We start from the raw sequence: 21,367 nt of genomic DNA, 5'->3' as shown, positions 1-21,367 counted from the left end.
TTCATGATTAGAGTAATTAAATAAAATCTCTTTAGATGATAATGCTAAACACTTTACAAAATAGATACTTAATTAATTAATTTGTGTGTTCTCGTATAAGCTTCCCAAGTCCTTAACGATCATCGTCAAAAGCTTCACACGATGTCGTTCGAGGAGGAAGAGAAGGAGGAGGAAGAGACATTCGAGCACACACTCCTCGTGGTGCGCGAGGTCTCCGTCTACAAGATCCCGCCGCGAACCACATCCGGCGGATATAAGTGCGGCGAATGGCTCCAGTCCGATAAGATCTGGTCCGGCAGGCTCCGCGTCGTGTCGTGCAAGGACCGATGCGAGATCCGCCTCGAGGATTCGAACTCCGGCGATCTCTTCGCGGCTTGCTTCGTCGATCCCGGGAGGAGAGAGAACTCGGTGGAGCCGTCGCTCGATTCGTCTAGGTATTTTGTGCTCAGGATCGACGACGGGCGCGGGAAGTACGCGTTCATCGGGCTGGGGTTCGCGGAGAGGAACGAGGCGTTTGATTTCAATGTGGCGTTGTCGGATCATGAGAAGTACGTGAGGAGGGAGAAGGAGAAGGAGAGTGGTGAAACGAGTGAGAGTGACGATCACATTGATATCCATCCTGCTGTTAATCACAGATTAAAGGTAAACCAATTTGCTCGTAAGCTTTAGATCAATTTAGATGCGTTTTGTTAGCATCATTGGCATTGCAGTAGATCTCTCGTTTGTTGGTAGGCTTAAAAATATGGTCTTGGAACTGAGATTGAATCAGAGTGAATTGAATATTTGATTATTTTTGTGCGTTGTGGAGAGATTAGGATAAGTTAGTGTCACCACGTTCTGTTACCCTTTGTTCATTATTCCTGCTCTTTTAGTCTCTGTTCAATACTTTGTTGCACAGATGAGGAGTGTCTGGTAATTCTTTATAGTCACTATATATAATGACCGGATCTTTAGGCTGCAGTTTTTATTTGAAAGAACAAAGAATGGGTTTGCATGTGACTGGACTACTTGCTCATGTTTTTGTATCTGTATGGAGTTCTTGCTCGTGTTTCTGTAGTGTCCTGTCCCGGGTTACAAGTCGTGGAATCAAACTGATGCTGCAAAATTGATCCTTTTGCTCGTTTGGTCTTCATAAATAGTTCAGAATCACAAGTTTGTTGTAGGATCCGTTCCCACGCCCAGTAGGAGATTGTGGTCTTTTGATTTTGTTGAGTTTATGTTAGTTTATCTGTTTATGAAACTTAACTATGGAATCAATATCTTGGTAAAACGAGAAAGCCATTCTTTTTATGCTTAATAATATGTATCTTACCTGCAGCAAAGTTTCTTACTAACTCAGTAGAACCTAAAAAGCTTTTTATTTTTGATGCGGGGTTTAAAGGAAGGTGAAACCATAAGAATCAACGTAAAGCCAAAACCTACCACAAATGGCACTGGGATGCTCTCAGCCGCTCTTTCAGGAAACGGGAAGCCTCTAGCACTTGCTCCACCACCAACTGCTGCTACCAAAACCAGGTCTCCTCTACCGCCTCCTCCAAATGATCCTGTCACTTCAAGGATTGCATCCGACAGTTCAACGGGTAACACAAGGCGTAGGAACGATCCTCTGTCTGATCTATCTCAACTCAAGGTAAGCAAACCTTTTCGTCTTAGTAGCATCTGAATTAACCAACAAACGACATTTAAACCACTGAACTCTCCATTTTTGGTGGTACTCGGTCTGCAGAAGAATCTTCCTCCAACTCAAGGATCAGGGCCGACCAAGTCAACAGGAGCTGCATCAGGTTGGGCAGCTTTCTGATCACACGTGAAATTTAAGGTCTTGGACTCGTCCGGCTTCACCTTCTTGTGACTTGAGAGCAAGAGACATTAGAGGCAGAGACACTAGATACCAAGGCAAACAGCGATATGAGCTTTTTACATTTATAATGTATGGTACTGGTAAATTGATGTGTGTTTCCTTGTAATCCCAACACTTCGTGTTGTAATATTTTTTTCATTTTTCAAATCATCTTTGTTACATCTGCTTGATCACGAGATTTTTATATAGAGATTAATATAATATCTTTCTACATTATTACAACATGAATGGCATAAGATTTCTCTGTAAATTTTTTTCTTCCATCATATTATGAAATTTACAGTTTAGCAAAAAAAATGAAGAAAATTTACAGTACAAAACAACTGTTTGGTCCGCACGATACGAAACTGAGTGGTGTTACGTGGATCCGTTTAACTACCTCGGTCCACCTACTAATCCTACCTACCAACTTTATCTTACCGCTTGAGACGGCGAAACAAATGGCAGCGAAAGATCAGGCGACGACAAGTGATGATGCGATTAGAGTTAGCGGTATGGAGTTTTCTTATGAAGCGGAGGATCCTATATTCTTCGATTTCAACCTCGATCTTCCAGCAGGATCTCGCTGCCTTCTTGTTGGCGCCAATGGATCTGGTACGTTGATCGTTTTGTAGCAGCCTGAGCCAGGGATAACCGCTTGTGGTTTTCTGTTTTCATGTCTCGGTTTCTTGCTTGCTTGTGATCAGATATGACCGTGAGTTACTTGAGACATCATTTACAAGCTGTTAAAAACTAAGCTGCTTGTGTTCCTGTTGAATTATTTGTTCAGGCAAGACAACCTTGTTGAAGATTCTGGCTGGAAAGCATATGGTTGGAGGAAAGAACGTTGTACAAGTTCTAAGCCGCTCTGCTTTCCATGATACTCAACTTGTTTGCAGTGGTGACTTGTCTTACCTTGGAGGATCTTGGAGTAAAACCGTTGGTTCGGCTGTGAGTATCCCCTACTGTATCTAAGATCACTCAAACCCGCATTATCGATCTGAGATTAGTTTACTTTCGTGTGATTATGCTTCATTTTAGGGTGAGGTTCCTCTTCAGGGAGACTTTTCAGCAGAACATATGATATTTGGAGGTTATATATTATCAACCCTAGCAATGATATTCTTGAATTTGACCTCTTTTCTCTTGTTTTACCCTGTTTGCAGGCTTAGACTTAAGCAGATTATTTGTTTTTTATGTCGTACTAGTTGAAGGAATCGATCCGGTGAGAAGAGAGAAACTGATTGATCTTCTTGACATCAACCTTCAGTGGCGTATGCATAAGGTTTCTGATGGGCAGAAACGCCGAGTTCAGATATGCATGGGACTCTTACATCCATTCAAGGTAAAAATGAATATTGTTTCAAAGAATCTAATCTCACATGTTCGTTCTAAGTTATATTCCCATATGGCTTTCATAAGAAGAGTTCATAGTTTCTGGTTTTGTTGTCATGTCATCATTTCTGACCTTAATGCTAATCTGATTATACAGGTGTTGTTACTTGACGAGGTAACTGTTGACCTTGATGTTGTTGCAAGGATGGATTTGCTGGAATTCTTCAAAGAAGAATGTGATCAGGTATGATCAACCATTTATATCTCATGTTCCTACTATATACGCTGCTTGCTTTCATGGTTCTATGGTTTGGTAATTGGAATACTACACGTGTTGTGCATTAGTAGTGGTTTGATTATAATGCACTCATCTTTGACTTGTCTATATCATTGATGAACACAGAGAGGAGCTACAATTGTATATGCAACTCATATATTCGACGGGTTAGAGACATGGGCTACACATTTGGCTTACATTCAGAACGGTGAGCTTAATCGTTCATCAAAAATGGCAGACATCAGCGAGATGAAAACTTCACCCAACCTCCTCTCCGTGGTAGAATCTTGGCTCCGTTCTGAAACCAAAATTGACAAGAAAAAGAAGAAGGAGCCTGTGCCAGCATGGAAACCAACTCCATTTGATAACTCTCCTTTTAGGTCATCTAGACACATGGCTTACTACCGATGATTGGTAATTACGGATGGATCATATGTATGAGTATTATTAAGAATAAGGCCACTAGGGACAAGTTCACATTGTGTGTGTGTTGTTTAGCTGTTATACACTCTTGTGCCCATTGAAGAATATACAACACAATATGCCTATTGTTCTGTCAAATAACTTATTTTTATATTGACTGAGTTTTATAGTTGTTAATCCATCTACACATCCGACGACATGGTACCAATCTAAATCTATGTTTTCTGAGGTTTTGTTTTGTAATGATCTTGTCAATGTTGTACCACTTGGTTGTTACTTTAATTGAACTTGATGTAAAAGAGCTACAATATATTATCTGAGGGAAATGAGTAATGAAGATAATAAAGTTCCAGCAACTCTTCTCCTCGTCTAACCCGACTAATTGAACTTGGTTGTTACCTGAGGATATAATCACAATGCTACACTGTATTCAGTAACTTGGTGGAAAGTAGCTGATTTTATTTATTTTAAACTAGATACATTTGGATCGTGGTTTAGTTTTGACTATGAATCAGATAAACAACCAGATTAGTTTGACTAAATAACCTTGGTCCCAAAAATTAAACCGTGATTCAAATGTGTGTCTCGTTTGAATTATGGTCTAGTTTAGAAATGATTTTGAATAGGATAATAGTTTCAACAGAAAAAAATTTCTCTCTAACAAAGAAATATCATTATGTATTCTTTGATGAAATTATGCATAGTTGTGTGTTTTAGAATCAACATTGTATCTTGACACTATAAAGTTTTATTTTGATGTCATCATATTCGAAGATTTATCTTAACCAAGATACTCTAGCAACTTTCTGACCATTATATATAGCTTTTTGAGAAAAAAAATTGTACTTTTTGAGCAAAACTTGTGTGTTTTTCAGCAAAATTTTTAAAAAGCATCCATATAATGAACTTTCACGACATGACAGATGAACAGAAATACGACAACAACAACAACAACAACAGCAAGAAGTTCTTACGCTTACACACGAACAACAACACGTGGCACTTATGCTTATTAGAAGAAGAAAAAGAACATATACTAGATAACCAATAAGCACGCTGGTCCTGCTCAGTTGTTAGCGCGATGGTTCTGCTCTGCCTCAATGGCAGCTCGAGCGGCATTGGTCTGCATCACCAACAATGCCAATTGTTCATCATTCAGTTCCTGAACATTGGGATCGTTCATGGCTCTGAAATTGGTCATGGTTCCATGGGCTGATAACCAGCTATTGCTATAACCTCATGCATGGAAGCCGAAGAATAGCGGTATTGTGCCTCATTTTCAGAGACCACAACGGCCGCCACACTTGCACCGGTTCGGTTATGTAGTGTCTCTGCTTGACCAGTGAAGTATGAGCTCGACAAGGCACACGACTTGTTGCATCATTCACAATTGGATCTATAAGTTGATAATTTAATATACTTGATAAGTTGGTAAATAAATGACAGAATTTAAATTATTACAAGACTACAGATGTCATCTGACTGATTGGATCTATTGGAGAAAGACCAATTATAGCCAAACGGATCTCGCAATTTTGCGATAATCCCTCTCGATGTTTTAGACTCAGAGATTAACTTGGTTTGATCTATAGTTTAGAAATGATTTTGAATAGGCTAATGGTTTCGAGAGAAAAAAGTTCCTCCGTAACAAAGAAACATCCTTTTGTATTTTTTGATAAAATTATGCATAGTTGCGTGTTTTAGAATCGACATGGTATCGTGACACTATAAAATTTTATTTAGATGTCATCACAATCGAAGATTTATCATAACCAAGATACTCTAGTAACTTTCTTACGACTATACATTAGTTTTTTGAGCAAATATTGTGTGTTTTTTGAGAAAAACTTGTGTGTTATTTGAGATCCAATTTAAAAAAAACAAATAGGTTAATGAAGCATGAATTTGCAAACTGTACACGTAACCAATGAGTAGCGAATGAAATTTTTTGAAAAAAGATATACACATTAAACCGGGTTTTATTAGAAAAGACATAAAACCGGTTCGTGTTAGTTAGTTAGTTAACGCAATCAATCAAAGGGGTATTCTTAGCGTGGTAGGAGTTTTTTTGGCTTCATAATACAAATATATGAATCTTTAGGTTTGTGTTGAAGGTTTGTGATTGTTTATTTACCCGCGCTTCTGAGGTTCATTATCAATGAAACATATAGAGTAAATTTTACCATTTGGCTGAACTTGATACAAAGGGATAATGATATATTATTGGAGGAAAGAAGTAACGAACTTGGTGGAAATATTATCACCTGGTACTTAACATAATAAAGTTTTTTGGATGAGAGGATGAAAATATAATCACCATGCAACAGTCTTTCAGTGACCTTTTTGGAAAGTAGATAATCATACTTATTTAATGGTTGCTAATCTTGCATCTTACTGAATATTGAAAAGGGTCTATGATATTTATGAAACATAGATAGTGAAGTTGCTTGTGTCCTGCTACTTGTTGAATTTTTTGATCCCCTGTTGCCAAATCGAAACAAAGGTATCCATTTTCGTCTTCTCCAGTGCTAATCCAACATCAACACCATTACTCCCATCTCTTGACTCTGAGAATGCAATGGAACCACCTGTTTCAATGTGCACCATCTCCATTTTACAAGGCTTTCCTAACCCAAAATCCATATCATATAATCCCAGTTTAGGAGCTCCTGCAATAGAAGTTGGAAAACGTGACATGACCCATTTACGCACACCTTGTCCCCAACTCGGTGCTGTTTTCAATAAATCGCTTGATAACATATCTTTGATTCTCCACGTGATTGCGTCTGAAGCAGCCAAAACCCCTTTTTCTCCAAGCAAATCTTGTTTCTTGACAGATACGATACCAGGAGCCATACAGTTGCCAAAGTATGTGGTTGGTATTGGTTCTGTGAGCTTGAGACGATTCCTGCAATCCACATTAATCATCAAGTTGAAGACCTCTTCGTCTTTGTCCTCTGTTTCACCAACAAGTGTCTTGATCAGGTTCACCCAAGTGAAAGCTAGAGTCACCACAAAGGTTGAAACAGGAGATTGATTCACAGACTGCTCTGTAACCAAACTCTTGAGACTGTCTATCTGATTCCGGCTCAATGTAAAAGTAGCCCTGACCATGTTCTTAGGCGTGTGATGTGAGCCGTGTTTTCCAGAGTTTTGGCTCCAAAACCTCTCCAAATGTCCTGCGGCTACCTCGCCTGGATCCTTGATAATGTTTCTGCAGCTGTGAATAGGCGGAGAGGGTAGGAGAAGCGTGGCAGGATCTTTACAGTTAGATTTGGTCAGTGACATCCAATACTTCATGAAGTGAGTGAAAGTGACTCCATCTCCTGCAACATGGGTAGACGTGTTTCCTATGCAGATTCCTTTTCCAGGGAAGATAGTGACTTGTATCACCATTACTGGCCGTGTCTGGATTCCCTCCGGAGAGACATGAGGAGGAGGTAACTTGGGCAAGAAGTCATGCAACACTTTGATGTCTTTAGGAGAATCAGTTATGAGAAGGTCGAAATCAGTTCCGAGAGACTCAGCGACTGTGAAAAGAAGAGAGTCTTGGCCATCGTTGTAGCGTAAGTAAGGAGGGTCAGGACGAGGTGGGGTGACTAGGTTACCGGCGTAAGGGAAGAAATGTTGGAGAGTGGTGGAGAGTGATTGTTTGAGGTTAGGGAGATAGTCTTTGAGGAAATGTTCGGTTGAGTTTTTGTAAGAGAAGAAGAAGAGAGATTCTCCGAGTGGGAGAGTGAGCCACGGTGCATCGAAAAAGGTGAGAGGGAGAGTGGTGGATGGAACGGTGCCATTTAATGGAGAGATGTGACTGGTTTCGATGATGTTAAGAGATTGAAGATGAGCCATGGTGTGTAAGTTTAATGTTGGAAACGTGTTGTTCTTTTATAAAGGAAAAGAGTTATCTGTCTTTGGACTATTGTATTGAACGTTGAACCCCCGGGCAAGTAGAGTTGTGTGGTTTTGATTAGACGATCTCTCATGTGCCCCAACCTCCACAACCACCATTATATTTGGTAAGTTATAAAATAAGATGTGGGTAATATGGGTTGGAATGTTCACAGATTTGTATATTGGGTTTCCATACTTAAGGCCCAGTATATAGATTAAGCCCAGATGATTGTTTTAAACATTACCTCTTGACGTCAAAAAAAAAAAAACACATTACCTCTTTTTAATTGCCAAGCTTGGCATGTACCGGAAAAGACTCCCCCTATACCCTTTCCTCTTGACATCATATAGCTTGGTTGAGCATTGTAAAATGATCGTATCTGAGAGAGCCAGATTAGTATTAGTTGGATATCTGGTTGTAAAACTTTTGTATAGAAGACCCTTTCCTCTTCAGTGTTTAGTTGTGTGTATATACAATCAAACTGTAGCTAGAGAGACACATTGAATGTAATAAAAAAATTTGGTCTGAACTGTCTTCTTCAAGGTCATGATACTTCTTCTTTCTTTCTATCTAAGTGCAGGCAACCGCTTCCCCAGTTCATCGATTTCAGAGCTACACAGAAATAACAGAGGTTTGAATTCGATGTGTTGTAGTTGTGTGTTTATAGAGTGGATGATAACATACCTGCTGCTGCTAACATCTTCTGATGCATTCTTTCCGCCAATTTTGCCTTAGTGGCACCGAAGTATGTGCATGCATAGCCTAAAACCAAGTTAAAAAGGTTTCCAATAGTAAATTCCAGAACATGATTATGAAACGAGGGAAGTTGGAATCAAGAGACCTGTGTATGAGTAGCTATGCCTCGCATTTGAACTCGGCTACCTTGTAAGTTACCTTATCTACTGCCTCGGCTACCGTTTGCGGACGCTTGCAATGAGCATGGCTGGAGATTACCACATCCCCGAACGGACCAGGAGGTCTTCCTTCACACTTTTCTCACAGACTTCCCCATTCCCATGGTTGACCGGGGCCCAGATAGGTATGGATGGTCTACTAACGGAGAGCTCAATCATGCTTTCTCATCCGCCAAGACATGGGAAGTGATACGTCCGCGTGCTCCCCAAGTTTTCGCAAATCACATCTGGTTCAGTGGAGCAACGCCCAAGCATGCTTTCCATATGTGGGTCACAAATCTGAATAGGCTCCCAACCCGCTCTGGCCTCGCGGCTTGGGGTATGCAAATTCAGACTTCGTGTTGCATCTGTTCTACTCAGCCGGAAACTAGGGACCATCTAATGCTCTCTTGTTCGTATGCTGAGGTCCTTTGGTCTGAATCTCGCCGCAGATTCAGAGACACGGTCCCAGTCTTCACCAACTGGCCCGAGCTCGTGCTGTGGACATCGTCGTCTTCTAATGCTGCGCCATCACACCTGCGTATGATGGTAGTTCAAGCATTGTTTTACAACATCTGGAAGCAAAGAAACAACATGCTACACAATCAAGCTTTAGTCCCCCCTACAGCAACATTCCGGGAAATTGATCGACATATCATCAGTTCTATTTATGCTTTTCGAAAGCGTAAGAAGTTCACCAACTTAATGGCAAGATGGCTCATCTGACCCTTCTCTGCCCAGCAAAAATCACTTGACATGTTCATGGTGATGTCTCAAGCCGTGTTAAAGTTGCTCTGTTTTTTACCTTTTTTTTTTTGCCAGAGCCTCTTTTGTATAGATTTACTACCCTTGTAGAACAATCTCTTATCATCTAATGAAATTAACAGTCTTAGCAAAAAAAAAAAAAAAAAAAAAAAATCATGTAAACCACATCATCTATTTTTTATTTTTTTTTTAAAAAATGTAATAGAGGCGGTTTATTGTGGTTGACTTGAGTCAAAGAGAAAGAAGTGGAAAATTAAACCGCCGGGGAAATGAAATAAATCTCTCTCTCTCTCGAGTCCTTCGCTTCAGCACTTTCCGTCCCGGAGAATTTTCCCAGTTTCCTCCGCCTCGAACCTTTCAGTCTCTATTATATCATCAGTTTGTTGATCGGAGGGCTTGGTTCGCTCTTCTGCCAAGTTCCACTCAACTCGATTCAGGAAAGTATTCCAATTACAGAAGCAGTTCGTCTATTATCCGAAAGCAATCGTCTAGAGAATTTTTTATTTATTCTGTATATAACTCCAACACTAGGGTTTATCGGAATCGATAATTGATTGATTTGAAGAAGAGGATGAAAATGGATATTGTTGGAGTAGAGGATGTTCATATATTAGATCCTGAGCTCTTGCAGCTCCCGTGTTTGTCTCCTTCTCCGCTCAAAGCAAGCTCTCATATCGCTGACGAACTTTTCTCCCACTGGCTCTCACTCCCTGAAACCGCCACATTGGTACTCCCTTCCTTGCTCTCTTTTTTTTTTGAATACAAGCATCTACGAATCTGTGTGTAGCACAATTGTTTTATGTGTGTGATGTTTCTGTAGGTTAAGTCTTTGATTGATGAAGCTAAATCTGCAACTCCAACTAACTTATCCAAGAGTTACGCCACCATCAATGTTCCTGGTGCAACTCCTCTTGTCTTTCTGAGCAATGGCACTCCCCCACTCTCGCCACGAAGCTCGCCTGGCTCCCCACGTTTCTCGAGGCAGAGAGCTAGCCCTCCATCTCTCCGCTCTCCTCTGAGATCTGTTAAGGAACCTAAGCACGAACTCATTCCTCAGGTTTGTTTGCATTGGATCCTTTTACTTGTAACATTCGAGTGCATTGCCTTGCTACTTAGTGATCGTGGTTTTGGTCTGGTATATATGTTTACTTGATTGGTCATTGAAACTGGGTCCATATAGCTTCTTTACACAAGATTAAACTGAGGTTGGACTTATTTATAGATGAAAATTTTCACTGTGACATGATAATATCATCAGTTTTGCTCATTATAGTTTGTAGTGAAAGGGTACTGTGTGGTTCTGTATACTTAAATATTTTTAATACGATGATTTAATATGCAGTTCTACTTCCTGCATGGGCGTCCACCAGCGAAAGAACTAAAGGAGCAATGTATATCCATGGTTGATCATTTTTTTAGTAACTTTATTGACGGACTACATGTGGATGGTAATGCTTTATTTCAAGCTGTTGTTGTTGTTCACATTTTTGTTTCTCTTGAGGAATATTTGAGGAAATTCATGTTAGCATTCATGTGTCTTGCAGAATTCAAATCCATTACGAAAGAAGTCTGCAAGCTGCCTTCTTATCTTTCTCCCGCACTCTTCAGAAAGATGGATCCCGATTGCACTGGTATAGTTACAAGGTAGCCTTCATCACCAGGCGTGTTAACTTTTCTGTATAATATGTTTTCTCATATTAGTTAAACGTTTGTATGGGTGTGTATGTGTATGTCTTTTTCTCTCTTTTTTAGTTTGTGGCACCTAAAAAATTATTGAGTAGTTGGTGCTTTGCTAATGTGTGCTGATTGACCGCCATTGTCCTCAGGGATGCGTTTATCAAGTATTGGATTGATGGAAATATGTTAACTATGGACACAGCCTCCCAGATATATAATATACTAAGGCAGCAGGACTGCATGTACCTCAGACAGGTCTTTTTGCGATTCTTCTACCGCTTTTCTGATATGTTTTCCAACAATTGACTTCTCTTTTCTGTCTAACCCATAGTACTAAAGATTTCTATCTTTTCTTGGATTTGGCTACAGGCAGACTTCAAACCACTTCTGGATGAGCTTCTGGCAACACATCCTGGCTTACAATTTCTGAGGACTACATCCGAATTTCAAGAAAGATATGGTAGGACTCATTTATTTGTGACTTAATGATTTCATGGGTTACATATGGTGAAGTCTACTGGAATTTTTCTTTTCTATGTTAAATAAGACGTTTATGCAATTTGAAGTAACCCGCATCTTTGACATCCTCAAACCCTATTCTTTTGTTGTACTGTTTGGCTGTACAAATTTTCATAAATCAGTTTTTTCCTGCTGCTACTTTTATGGGCATTGTTTGTCAAGTGAAAGAACACCGCAAATATCTGATTTCTTCTTGTTATTTACATTTGATACTAGTACTAACGTTATCCTTCATTGATTACCCAGCTGAAACGGTCATCTACAGAATATTTTACTACATTAACAGATCCGGAACTGGCTGCCTTACTCTTAGAGAGCTGAAACGCGGAAATCTTATTGCTGCGATGCAGCAGCTTGATGAAGAAGACGATATCAATAAAATTATTAGGTGAGTTTTTCTTTTTTTCATACCTTTCTAACAATCCCACAGAGATGTATAATGTATTGCATTCGAGGGGCTTTATCACATATATATCATTAAAACAGTGCAAAAGGAAAGAGCTATATAAATATGGTTTATGCCTTCATATTGTGCTGAGACAAAACTTGGTTCAATCATTCACAAGCAAGTCGTCTTTTAATTTTTCAGGTACTTTTCCTATGAGCACTTTTACGTGATCTACTGCAGATTCTGGGAACTTGATGGTGACCATGACTGCTATATCGATAAGGACAATCTCATCAAATATGGTAACCATGCCCTGACCTACAGGATTGTTGATAGAATATTTTCACAGGTTGGTTTCCGAAATATGGTAAAGCTACGTTATAGTCTGACGGGACGCTTTTCACTTGACGTTGACCTGTGGCTATGTTTATATCTTAGGCTCCTAGGAAATTTACGAGCAAAGTTGAAGGGAAGATGAGTTATGAAGATTTTGTATACTTCATTCTCGCCGAGGAAGACAAGTCATCTGAGCCTAGTCTTGAGTATTGGTACACAACATTCTCCTCCTTGTTAATATTCGTTTTTCTTTATGATAGAATCCCCTTGGTTTTAAAATTACAAAATCATGAGTTGTATACTTCAACTGAGCCAAAACCAGTGACATATATGGACATCTTTGTCCGCTGATATTGTTACAGGATGTGTTTATACTGAGGACTTGAGGAGCTAATAGTTTGGTCATTTTCTATCAGTCAATCAGAACTTAAAACACTCATGTTGAACCTCTGTTGTGATATACTATCAGGTTCAAGTGCATAGACTTGGATGGAAATGGGGTGATCACTCCAAACGAAATACAATTTTTTTTCGAGGAGCAGTTGCATCGCATGGAAAGCATAACCCAGGAGCCTGTTCACTTCAACGATATCCTATGTCAGATAATTGACATGATTAAACCAGAGGTTAGAAACTATTCATACCTGAACTCATGGTCGTTTGATTTCTGCGAGCTGTTTTATATGGTCGTTTTACTTGATAGGAGGAGAACTGCATCACCCTCCAGGATCTGAAAGGATCCAAACTTTCAGGAAACGTCTTCAATATACTCTTCAACCTTAACAAATTCATGGCTTTTGAAACACGTGACCCCTTCCTCATTCGCCAGGTAACTTTGGCTTTGTAAAACAAAAAAAAATTATGACTGGATTAGCTACTAAAAGCAGTTGGTAATAGTTGGGCTTACTGAACTTATGTTTATATTTAATTGCTTGTAGGAACGGGAGGATCCAAGTTTAACAGAGTGGGATCGTTTCGCTCAGAGAGAGTATGTGAGATTGTCAATGGAAGAAGATGTGGAGGAAGTCTCAAATGGGAGTGCGGATGAACCACTCGAACCACCATTTTAGTTGTAAGTTGACACTGCTTCTAACTTCTTAACCACAACATCCACATGTACAAATGCTTCCATGGATGAGACTCGGTAACCATTTAGTTGATTGCTTTCAGGTCCATGATCAGAGATTGGAGTTTAAAGCTTCTGAGTGGGAGATTCGAAGAGTGCTAATTTCTTGAATTTTTTTGTCGCTAAAAGTTACATTTGAAGAAAAAAAACATTTTATATATAGAAGATGCGGCTCACGCGTTTATAATATGAGACAGCAAGGATTAGATACTGTGGTTGGCCATATAAGGAGTATAGATTGTTCATAACTTGTGGTTTCCTAACGTTTTGAGTGGTTTGTTCAGAAAAGAAAATGGGAGTTATTAGTGTTAATTAGGTAGGATTAGGAACAGAGAGGTTTTCGTCTTGTTTATTCTCCTGGCATCGTTTTGGGAGTAACAGGAAGTTTTCTCTTGAAGAAGGATGAGAGCTCTCTCCTCTTTTTGTGGAGAAGACCACTGGTACAATCTTTGTATACCAAAGATGAGACACCACATTAGCGTCCGGTTTATTCAGGTGGTCCGGATCAGTTTGGAGATAGTTTCTAAGTGGAACTTGACCCAGGACAAATGGGTAAATAGAAAAAGTACACCCAAAAAAACAATAATGCAACTGGAAAATCCTGTACGCGTACGGTAGTTTTACATCATGATTATGAAAAATTGTTGTTTCAAATTTTACACAATTTTTTTAGGTAAATGGTAAATAGATCGTTGCCAGAAAATTAATTCTGGAATCAAGCTGACAAAAAAAAAATTATTTATTGGTTTTTAGTACTCAAAATGATAATAAATGTATGTTACCGTTCTGGAGATATTTAATGAAAAACATCGGAATGTACGCGAAATTAAATCTTGAGTTTCAAACCGATAAAATAAGACCGTTACACGTTAAGACAAAAGATGAGCGCGACACGTTAAGACAAAAATCACTGTCGTGATCAGATTTCTTTCTTTCCATGTCTCAGACTCTCAGTCGGATATAGCTCACGTTTACATAAATTCTTCTCAATCCGACTACAAGTTCCCTTTTTCGTTTTGTCTCTCATCAACCAATGCTTCAGGAATCCAAAAAGGAAATCGCATCTCTACAATCAGAGGTAATGTTTAAAATTCAGTATTTGTTTCTATGTGCAAACTCTGACACATGCTTCTTTTATGTAAGAGTATAACAGGAGAAAAAGCTCTCGAGATTAAAAGAAACTGCTAAAACACGGAATGAGGTAGGTTTCTCAAGCATTCTTTCTCGGTTGATCAAATATTTTTAACAGGGTTATGCTTGTTCTCTGTAAATAGCATCTGATTTTGTATGTGCTCTTTTATATCTTCTGTTTTTATGCAGGGAGCGATTGGTCGGCAACTGATCCGGCTAAGGAGCAGACAGCTAACTTACAAGGTAGCCGAGCTCAAATGCGAGGCTTGGCTACTCATAGACAGGTCTCTTGATTCTAACTTCCCTCGTTTTATAATCATGTTCTGAAATTGACTATTCGAAACATTTTAACTTTGGTGTTTTAGGCTAAAGCATGCACATGCTTCGGTTGGTACAGAAATCCAAGGTGCCACTAAGGCAATGGCAGCTATGAGCAAGGTCAGATTCCTATTTAACACATATCAGATTTGCCCATATGTTTATTCGTTTGGATGGAGTCATCAGATTAAGTATTTTTGAAGGTCATCTTGCTGTGATAAAAAAACTTAAATCCAGTAGAACTGGCCCTATAATCTAACTAGATGTTTCTGATGTTTCTGGAATATGGATTCAGCTAAACAGGCTAAGGTTATGAGAGAATTCCGAAAACAGTGCACAAATAGACATGGTTGTAAGTTGTAACAATCCATCTTTTCTTTTCCCTTTTATTTTCGGAATTTAGAATTTAATTCCCAATATTTTCACAAATAAAGGTATTAACAGTACAAAATATTTTTAGATTTAGAACTAAATTAAATATATTCTCAAATAAAGGTATTTTTAACTTTACACATTTTGGATTTTAAAATAAAGGTATTTTAAATTTATAAAATATTTTAGTTTCGAAAAAAGTGTAGGTGATATAAATAAAATTCAATACCTTGAAAACAAACCAAACTTTTGCACTCTATCCATAGAATTTTCTATATTCAGTTAGAGGGATACATGTGTTTAAATGTTTTTATATTGTGTAATTATGATACTTGCACTAAGTTTCTATAAAATATATTTATTTAATTAAAATTTTTAAACAAATATTAAATTTTCAACTAATGTGAAAACAAATTGCATTTTACATCTTGTCCTTATATTTTCTTTGATCCGTTAGAGATGTAAAAGTTTAGTTAGTTTACACTTAGGTTATAAATTTAACATTTATTTGAGAACAATAAAGTGGTTTATCAATTTTCAGATTTATAAAACATTATATATTTTTGTGACCAATAGATTGTGAAATATTTTTATTTGAGAACAATCTAAAGTGATTTTTTTCAATATTGTAAAAACTAATAAAACTTAGCATCATGTCTCCACTTTTATATAAGTTTAATTCACATATCCCTAATATGTGTAATATTTGTATAATATATATATATGCAAATGTATATTTGTATGCATATATATATATGTCTGTATATGTGTATATATATGCATATGTATATACATGCATGCAAGCATATATGTATAAGCGTACAAAATACATATGTATATATGTGTATAAGCGTATGTATCCTAGGTTCAAACCGGATTTACCTTAAGGTCAAACCCTAAACCCCCCACCTTACGGTTAAACACTAATTCCGACCCTAGGCTTAAACCCTAAATCCTTCTCTCGGGGTTAAATCCTAAACCTTACTCATAGGGTTAAACCCTAAACCCTACACTTAGGGTTAAACCCTAAACCCTACCCCTAGGATTAAACCCTAAACCCTACCCCTAGGGTTAAACCCTAAACTACCCATAGGGTTAAACCCTAAACCCTACCCCTAGGGTTAAACCCTAAACCCTACCCTTAGGGTTGAACCCTAAACCCTACCCCTAGGTAGGATAAACCCTAAACCCTACCCCTAGGTAGGTTAAACCCTAAACCCTACCGCTAGGGTTAAACCCTAAACCCTGCCCCTAGGGTTAAACCCTAAACCCTGCCCCTAGGGTTAAACCCTAAACCCTGTCCCTAGGGTTAAACCCTAAACCCTGCCCCTAGGGTTAAACCCTAAACCCTGCCTCTAGGGTTAAACCCTAAACCCTAGGGTTAAACCCTAAACCCTGCCCCTAGGGTTAAACCCTAAACCCTGCCCCTAGGGTTAAACCCTAAACCCTGCCCCTAGGGTTAAACCCTAAACCCTGCCCCTAGGGTTAAACCCTAAACCCTACTCCTAGGGTTAAACCCTAAACCCTGCCCATAGGGTTAAATCCTAAACCCAACCTAGGAATAAACCCTACCTAGGAATAAACCCTAAACCCTACCCCTAGGAATAAACCCTAAACCCTACCATAGGGTTAAACCCTAAACCCTACCATAGGGTTAAACTCTAAACCCTGCCCCTAGGGTTAAACCCTAAACCCTGTCCCTAGGGTTAAACCCTAAACCCTACCCATAGGGTTAAACCCTAAACCCTACCTAGGGTTAAACCCTAAACCCTACCCCTAGGGCTAACCCTAAACCCTACCCCTAGGGTTAAACCCTAAACTCTACCTCTAGGGTTAAACCCTAAATCCTACTCATAGAGCTAAACCCTAAACCCTACCTGGGGTTAAAACCCTACTCCTAGGGTTAAACCCTAAACCATACCTAGGGTTAAACCCTAAACCCTACTCCTAGGGTTAAACCCTAAACCCTACCCAGAGTTAAACCCTAAACCCTACTCATAGAGCTAAACCCTAAACCCTACCTGGGGTTAAAACCCTACTCCTAGGGTTAAACCCTAAACCATACCTAGGGTTAAACCCTAAACCCTACTCCTAGGGTTAAACCCTAAACCCTACCCAGAGTTAAACCCTAAACCCTACCTAGGGTTAAATGTGTGTGTATGTATATATACATGTTATATATGTATATGTGTATGTATATACGTATATATGTGTATATATGTGTCTATGCGTATACGTATGTATATATATATATATTTTTTTTTTGAATGAAAATATATGTATATATATATGTATATGCTTATATGTATGTGTATATATACGTATGTGTATGTGTATACTTTCGGAAAATGCAACACGATGCAAGACTTTCTTTATAGATTTATATCTCATTTGAATTTTTAAACATATACGAGTAAGAGAAAAAATTTGTTTAATTTTTCTGGTCGAACTCAAATTTCCTGAAATCAAAAATTGACTTTTTATTTTGTTGTTTATTATAATATCGATAAAGAAAATGATTTGATAGAAAAAAATGAATTTTTCAGGGTTTTCGTTTAATTCTGATAAATTAATTGTTCTATTTGATTTCATTTTTGTTGTAAGGAAATAAAGCATTGAGCTGAAATAACTCACTCGATACACTTTTTAAAGGTTTACGTAGTACAATTGCATCCAATAAGCTTTTTACAATGTTTGTTAAATTGTTTTTTTACCCGCAAATGCAATATAGGGATAAGGTTCGTCAATAATGATATCTCCCAACATACCAAAACTTGATATCACCAAAGTAGGAGATGTAAGAATTGATATATATAGATGACAAGTACTTGTTTAAATAGCGCCAGTCAACCCTGTCTTTTTTAGCATATGCAATACACTTTTTTTACCATATCTTTATCCATAGGATTCCAAGTACCCGGATCAAACGAAAGCTCAATTTTCTCTGAACTGGTTATTTTCGAATAATGTCCACATTCTGAAAAAATATTCTTTTCGACCTTCTTATACATTAATCCAGAACAGTTGTCGTATTGAATCCACAATTGATTGTAGTTTTTAGTTATATCGATGGTTTCTAATAAGTTTTTGTAGCTATCTATTTTATTTTATTATTTTTCTTGCTTTTGGATCCTATTTTTTATACGTAAGCTAGTTACAAAATCAAATCGTGAGCCTTGAAGCGTGTCCGAGCTCGTCTGAGAGCAATGCGTATATGTATGCATATGTTTAAACTTCTGTACCCGGATGGTTTCTCAGCCAGCTTTTACCAATCCTTTTGGGATATTATTGGAGGCGATGTATCTAAAGACATTCAAGCTTTCTTCGACTCAGGCGATATGGATGCTCGACAAAATGCAACGCATGTGCGGTTAATACCTAAGATCACTGGAGCACGCAAGGTAGCTGAGTATCGGCCTATTGCATTGTGCAATACTCACTACAAGATCATAGCAAAGATTCTTACTCGACGTCTTCAACCAATGCTTCCTAGTTTGATCTCCGAGCAACAGTCCGCGTTTGTCAAAGGCCGGGCAATATCCGATAATGTCTTGATAACCCACGAAGTGCTACATTACCTGCAACAGTCAGGAGCTACGGTCCGATGCAGTATGGCTATTAAAACGGACATGAGCAAGGCCTATGACCGCATTGAATGGAGCTTCTTGCGCAATGTCCTCGCCCGGTTTGGTTTCCATGAAATATGGATCTCTTGGGTAATGGCGTGTGTATCCTCAGTCTCATACTCGTATCTGGTAAATGGAGAAGCCCAAGGTTGCGTACTTCCGTCGAGAGGAATTCGACAAGGCGACCCACTGTCCCCGTATTTGTTTATTCTTTGCACGGAAGTTTTGTCCGGTCTCTGCAGGAAGGCACAACTCAAGGGAGAGGTCATTGGTGTCAAAGTGGCACGTAACAGCCCAGCCATCAACCACTTGCTTTTCGCCGATGATACGATGTTCTTTAGTAGGACGGACTCTAGAAGCTGTGCATCTTTGATCGAGATTTTGAGGAAATATGAAGCAGCATCGGGTCAAAGTATTAATCTCAACAAATCGACCATCACATTCTCAGCAAAAACGCCTAGTGAAGTTAAACGGCGGGTTCGAGATCTGTTCAATATACACAATGAAGGTGGGCTTGGAAAGTATCTCGGACTCCCGGAACATTTTGGACGACGTAAACGAGACATCTTTGCTGCGCTGATAGATCGCATACGCCAGAAAGCTCACAGTTGGAAGTCACGGTTTCTGTCTGGAGCCGGGAAACTCGTCCTGTTAAAATCAATCCTCGCCGCGATGCCAACCTACTCGATGTCTTGTTTTAAATTGCCACAATCAATAATCAAGCAGCTCCAGTCAGTACTAACGAGGTTTTGGTGGGACCTCTCTCCGGAGATAAGAAAGATGTGCTGGGTCTCTTGGGAAAAACTTTCGGTACCAAAGAATGCCGGCGGTCTAGGCTTCAGGGAGATCGCTCAATTCAACGATGCTTTGTTAGCAAAAGTCTCATGGAGAATTTTGAGAAATCCCTCTGGACTTCTAGCTAAGATACTACTGGGGAAATACTGTCATAGGACCCCTTTCCTTGAAACGCCCACTGCAAGCGGAATCTCTCACGGCTGGCGAGGTATCCTTATAGGAAGAGATTTATTGCAAAGAGGGCTGGGATGGGCTCTTGGATCAGGAAACATGGTTGGAATATGGAATGAACCGTGGCTATCGACTGAGACGCCACTATCTCCGATAGGACCACCAACGAAAGAGAACCAAGCTTGGAGGGTTAGCAAGCTGATAGACCCGCTCACGAAGGAGTGGAATGTGCAAGCTATTAAGGAAACATTACCTCAGTATGAGGAGGAAATAAGCAAGTTAGTGCCTAGCTACTTTGACCTGAATGACGAAAGAGTGTGGCTTCCAAATGCCTCCGGAGAGTACTCAACTAAATCTGGATATGCAGTGGCAAAACTGTACAAAGGTGATCATGAGACTCAAAGCTTTAACTGGAAGGAATGTGTTTGGCATGTTAAAACCTCACCAAAGATCCAGCACTTCCTTTGGAAAGCCAATAGCAGAGCACTACCGGTTGGATCCTTGCTGGAGAGTAGAGGCCTCTCTGTCTCACCTGTCTGTCAAAGATGTGGAGCTCGAGAAACGGAACTACATGTTCTCCTCCAATGCCCTTTCGCCGAGAAAGTTTGGGATCTTGTACCATGCCTGCATAAACCGGTAACTAGTGTCATTAACTCTGTCTCAGCGCTGCTTCAATGTTGCCGGAAGATGATCTCTCTTCCACCACTGGGATTAGGAGATATACCTTTGTACCCTTGGGTCCTATGGGTCCTATGGACCAATAGGAATAAACTCTTGTTTGAGAACAAACAGTTCTCGGAAGAGAACTCGGTATTGAAAGCAATCCAAGACGCCCGAGCTTGGAAGGCAGCCCAAACCTGTATCGAAAAAATCTCATTACCACACCATGTGGTTCCTGCTGTTAATGTTAATGTTCCTGTTACTAACTCTTATACTTGGTCTGTTTACTCGGATGCAGCTTGGAACCCTTCAACTGGAAACTGTGGCCTTGGTTGGTATCTCCAGGATGCTGAGAAGGTTCACACCGATTGTTTTTCATCACACCGTCGCTTTGTTTCCTCGGCTCTAGTGGCTGAGGCTTTGGCGGTTAAGGCTGCAATTATGGCAGCTACCTCCTCCCATGTCAGTAGTTTAAATGTCTTCTCTGACTCTAAGGTGCTCATCTCGTTGCTGAAGTCTCAAACACAGGATGTTGCCTTGAAAGGTGTTCTTCATGATATCATTATCATGGCGCAAACTTTTCAATCTATCTCTTTTCATTTCATTCCGTGTTTAGCAAATGTTGTAGCTGACTCTCTTGCGAAGTCAGCTTTGTACTCTCTTCAGTCTTCTGTAACTGCAACAATTTAGCCTCCGTGCTACTCTTAATCTAAGTTATGCTTTTGATCAAAAAAAAAAAAAAAACAAAAGAGATCTGGACTGTTGTCAATAAAATTCTTTCATCTGATTATCTTTGATAAATTATGGGAAAACGAAGTTAACA

The 21,367-nt window shown here is 39.3% G+C and overlaps 7 protein-coding genes across 10 annotated transcripts; 6 read left to right on the top strand and 1 right to left on the bottom strand.

Moving 5' to 3' along the window:
• Nucleotides 1-51: 51 nt before the first annotated feature.
• On the top strand, nucleotides 52-2,029 carry LOC103836598 (uncharacterized protein At1g03900). Its single transcript, XM_009112888.3, has 3 exons — nucleotides 52-642; nucleotides 1,382-1,630; nucleotides 1,727-2,029. Exons 1-3 carry the CDS (start codon nucleotides 142-144, stop codon nucleotides 1,799-1,801), a joined length of 825 nt encoding a protein of 274 aa, XP_009111136.1. The 5' UTR covers nucleotides 52-141; the 3' UTR covers nucleotides 1,802-2,029.
• A 173-nt stretch (nucleotides 2,030-2,202) lies between these two features.
• Nucleotides 2,203-4,118, top strand: LOC103836597 (ABC transporter I family member 19). The gene is made up of 6 exons (XM_009112887.3): nucleotides 2,203-2,455; nucleotides 2,631-2,791; nucleotides 2,882-2,933; nucleotides 3,049-3,185; nucleotides 3,333-3,419; nucleotides 3,579-4,118. The coding sequence occupies exons 1-6, from the start codon at nucleotides 2,302-2,304 to the stop codon at nucleotides 3,861-3,863; spliced, it is 876 nt and encodes a 291-aa protein (XP_009111135.1). The 5' UTR covers nucleotides 2,203-2,301; the 3' UTR covers nucleotides 3,864-4,118.
• A 1,957-nt stretch (nucleotides 4,119-6,075) lies between these two features.
• LOC103836596 (coumaroyl-CoA:anthocyanidin 3-O-glucoside-6''-O-coumaroyltransferase 1) lies at nucleotides 6,076-9,484 on the bottom strand. The gene is made up of 2 exons (XM_009112886.3): nucleotides 9,359-9,484; nucleotides 6,076-9,197 (listed from the first exon to the last, which is right to left on the bottom strand). The coding sequence occupies exon 2, from the start codon at nucleotides 7,722-7,724 to the stop codon at nucleotides 6,333-6,335; it is 1,392 nt and encodes a 463-aa protein (XP_009111134.1). The 5' UTR covers nucleotides 7,725-9,197; nucleotides 9,359-9,484; the 3' UTR covers nucleotides 6,076-6,332.
• Nucleotides 8,784-9,386, top strand: LOC117127542. Its single transcript, XM_033278135.1, has one exon. The coding sequence runs from the start codon at nucleotides 8,784-8,786 to the stop codon at nucleotides 9,384-9,386; it is 603 nt and encodes a 200-aa protein (XP_033134026.1).
• A 192-nt stretch (nucleotides 9,485-9,676) lies between the features above and the next one.
• Nucleotides 9,677-13,728, top strand: LOC103836595 (probable serine/threonine protein phosphatase 2A regulatory subunit B''epsilon). Of its 2 annotated transcripts, XM_009112885.3 has the most exons (14): nucleotides 9,677-9,862; nucleotides 9,957-10,152; nucleotides 10,246-10,482; nucleotides 10,768-10,873; nucleotides 10,970-11,069; nucleotides 11,252-11,357; nucleotides 11,472-11,562; nucleotides 11,868-12,009; nucleotides 12,211-12,358; nucleotides 12,448-12,557; nucleotides 12,815-12,971; nucleotides 13,049-13,174; nucleotides 13,284-13,417; nucleotides 13,516-13,728. In XM_009112885.3, the coding sequence occupies exons 2-13, from the start codon at nucleotides 9,997-9,999 to the stop codon at nucleotides 13,413-13,415; spliced, it is 1,611 nt and encodes a 536-aa protein (XP_009111133.1). In that variant the 5' UTR covers nucleotides 9,677-9,862; nucleotides 9,957-9,996; the 3' UTR covers nucleotides 13,416-13,417; nucleotides 13,516-13,728. The 2 variants fall into 2 exon arrangements, with proteins under 2 accessions (XP_009111133.1, XP_033133492.1); XM_033277601.1 differs by having other exon boundaries at nucleotides 9,715-10,152; nucleotides 13,502-13,721.
• Nucleotides 13,729-14,032: 304 nt separating this feature from the next.
• On the top strand, nucleotides 14,033-15,902 carry LOC103836594 (vacuolar protein sorting-associated protein 2 homolog 3-like). Of its 2 annotated transcripts, none has more exons than XM_018653691.2 (5): nucleotides 14,033-14,549; nucleotides 14,625-14,672; nucleotides 14,792-14,886; nucleotides 14,968-15,040; nucleotides 15,224-15,902. In XM_018653691.2, the coding sequence occupies exons 1-5, from the start codon at nucleotides 14,505-14,507 to the stop codon at nucleotides 15,281-15,283; spliced, it is 321 nt and encodes a 106-aa protein (XP_018509207.1). In that variant the 5' UTR covers nucleotides 14,033-14,504; the 3' UTR covers nucleotides 15,284-15,902. The 2 variants fall into 2 exon arrangements, with proteins under 2 accessions (XP_018509207.1, XP_009111131.1); XM_009112883.3 differs by having other exon boundaries at nucleotides 15,216-15,902.
• Nucleotides 15,903-20,197: 4,295 nt separating this feature from the next.
• On the top strand, nucleotides 20,198-21,271 carry LOC103836687. 2 transcript variants are annotated; one of them, XM_033277604.1, is made up of 2 exons: nucleotides 20,198-20,520; nucleotides 20,843-21,271. In XM_033277604.1, the coding sequence occupies exons 1-2, from the start codon at nucleotides 20,213-20,215 to the stop codon at nucleotides 20,895-20,897; spliced, it is 363 nt and encodes a 120-aa protein (XP_033133495.1). In that variant the 5' UTR covers nucleotides 20,198-20,212; the 3' UTR covers nucleotides 20,898-21,271. The 2 variants fall into 2 exon arrangements, with proteins under 2 accessions (XP_033133495.1, XP_009111228.2); XM_009112980.3 differs by lacking the exon at nucleotides 20,198-20,520 and adding an exon at nucleotides 20,544-20,743.
• The last annotated feature ends 96 nt before the right edge of the window (nucleotides 21,272-21,367 follow it).

Source organism: Brassica rapa, chromosome A08, assembly GCF_000309985.2.
Source record: "Brassica rapa cultivar Chiifu-401-42 chromosome A08, CAAS_Brap_v3.01, whole genome shotgun sequence".
In the NCBI taxonomy this organism is placed as follows: Eukaryota; Viridiplantae; Streptophyta; class Magnoliopsida; order Brassicales; family Brassicaceae; genus Brassica; species Brassica rapa.
This window is presented reverse-complemented; position numbering and strand designations above follow the sequence as displayed.

Bases quoted from the DNA above. Each gene is read 5' to 3' on its own strand.
- LOC103836596 (XM_009112886.3), bottom strand. From the start codon at position 7,724: ATGGCTCATCTTCAATCTCTTAACATCATCGAAACCAGTCACATCTCT.
- LOC117127542 (XM_033278135.1), top strand. From the start codon at position 8,784: ATGGTTGACCGGGGCCCAGATAGGTATGGATGGTCTACTAACGGAGAG.
- LOC103836598 (XM_009112888.3), top strand. From the start codon at position 142: ATGTCGTTCGAGGAGGAAGAGAAGGAGGAGGAAGAGACATTCGAGCAC. The intron at 643-1,381 runs GTAAACCAATTT...CGGGGTTTAAAG, and splicing joins CTGTTAATCACAGATTAAAG to GAAGGTGAAACCATAAGAAT. The intron at 1,631-1,726 runs GTAAGCAAACCT...CTCGGTCTGCAG, and splicing joins CTGATCTATCTCAACTCAAG to AAGAATCTTCCTCCAACTCA.
- LOC103836687 (XM_009112980.3), top strand. From the start codon at position 20,572: ATGATCTCTCTTCCACCACTGGGATTAGGAGATATACCTTTGTACCCT. The intron at 20,744-20,842 runs GTATCGAAAAAA...ACTCGGATGCAG, and splicing joins TTGGAAGGCAGCCCAAACCT to CTTGGAACCCTTCAACTGGA.
- LOC103836597 (XM_009112887.3), top strand. From the start codon at position 2,302: ATGGCAGCGAAAGATCAGGCGACGACAAGTGATGATGCGATTAGAGTT. The intron at 2,934-3,048 runs GTTATATATTAT...ATGTCGTACTAG, and splicing joins AGAACATATGATATTTGGAG to TTGAAGGAATCGATCCGGTG. The intron at 3,420-3,578 runs GTATGATCAACC...TGATGAACACAG, and splicing joins TCAAAGAAGAATGTGATCAG to AGAGGAGCTACAATTGTATA.
- LOC103836595 (XM_009112885.3), top strand. From the start codon at position 9,997: ATGAAAATGGATATTGTTGGAGTAGAGGATGTTCATATATTAGATCCT. The intron at 10,874-10,969 runs GTAATGCTTTAT...TGTGTCTTGCAG, and splicing joins TGACGGACTACATGTGGATG to AATTCAAATCCATTACGAAA. The intron at 12,359-12,447 runs GTTGGTTTCCGA...TTTATATCTTAG, and splicing joins TTGATAGAATATTTTCACAG to GCTCCTAGGAAATTTACGAG.
- LOC103836594 (XM_018653691.2), top strand. From the start codon at position 14,505: ATGCTTCAGGAATCCAAAAAGGAAATCGCATCTCTACAATCAGAG. The intron at 14,673-14,791 runs GTAGGTTTCTCA...GTTTTTATGCAG, and splicing joins CTGCTAAAACACGGAATGAG to GGAGCGATTGGTCGGCAACT. The intron at 14,887-14,967 runs GTCTCTTGATTC...TTGGTGTTTTAG, and splicing joins GCTTGGCTACTCATAGACAG to GCTAAAGCATGCACATGCTT.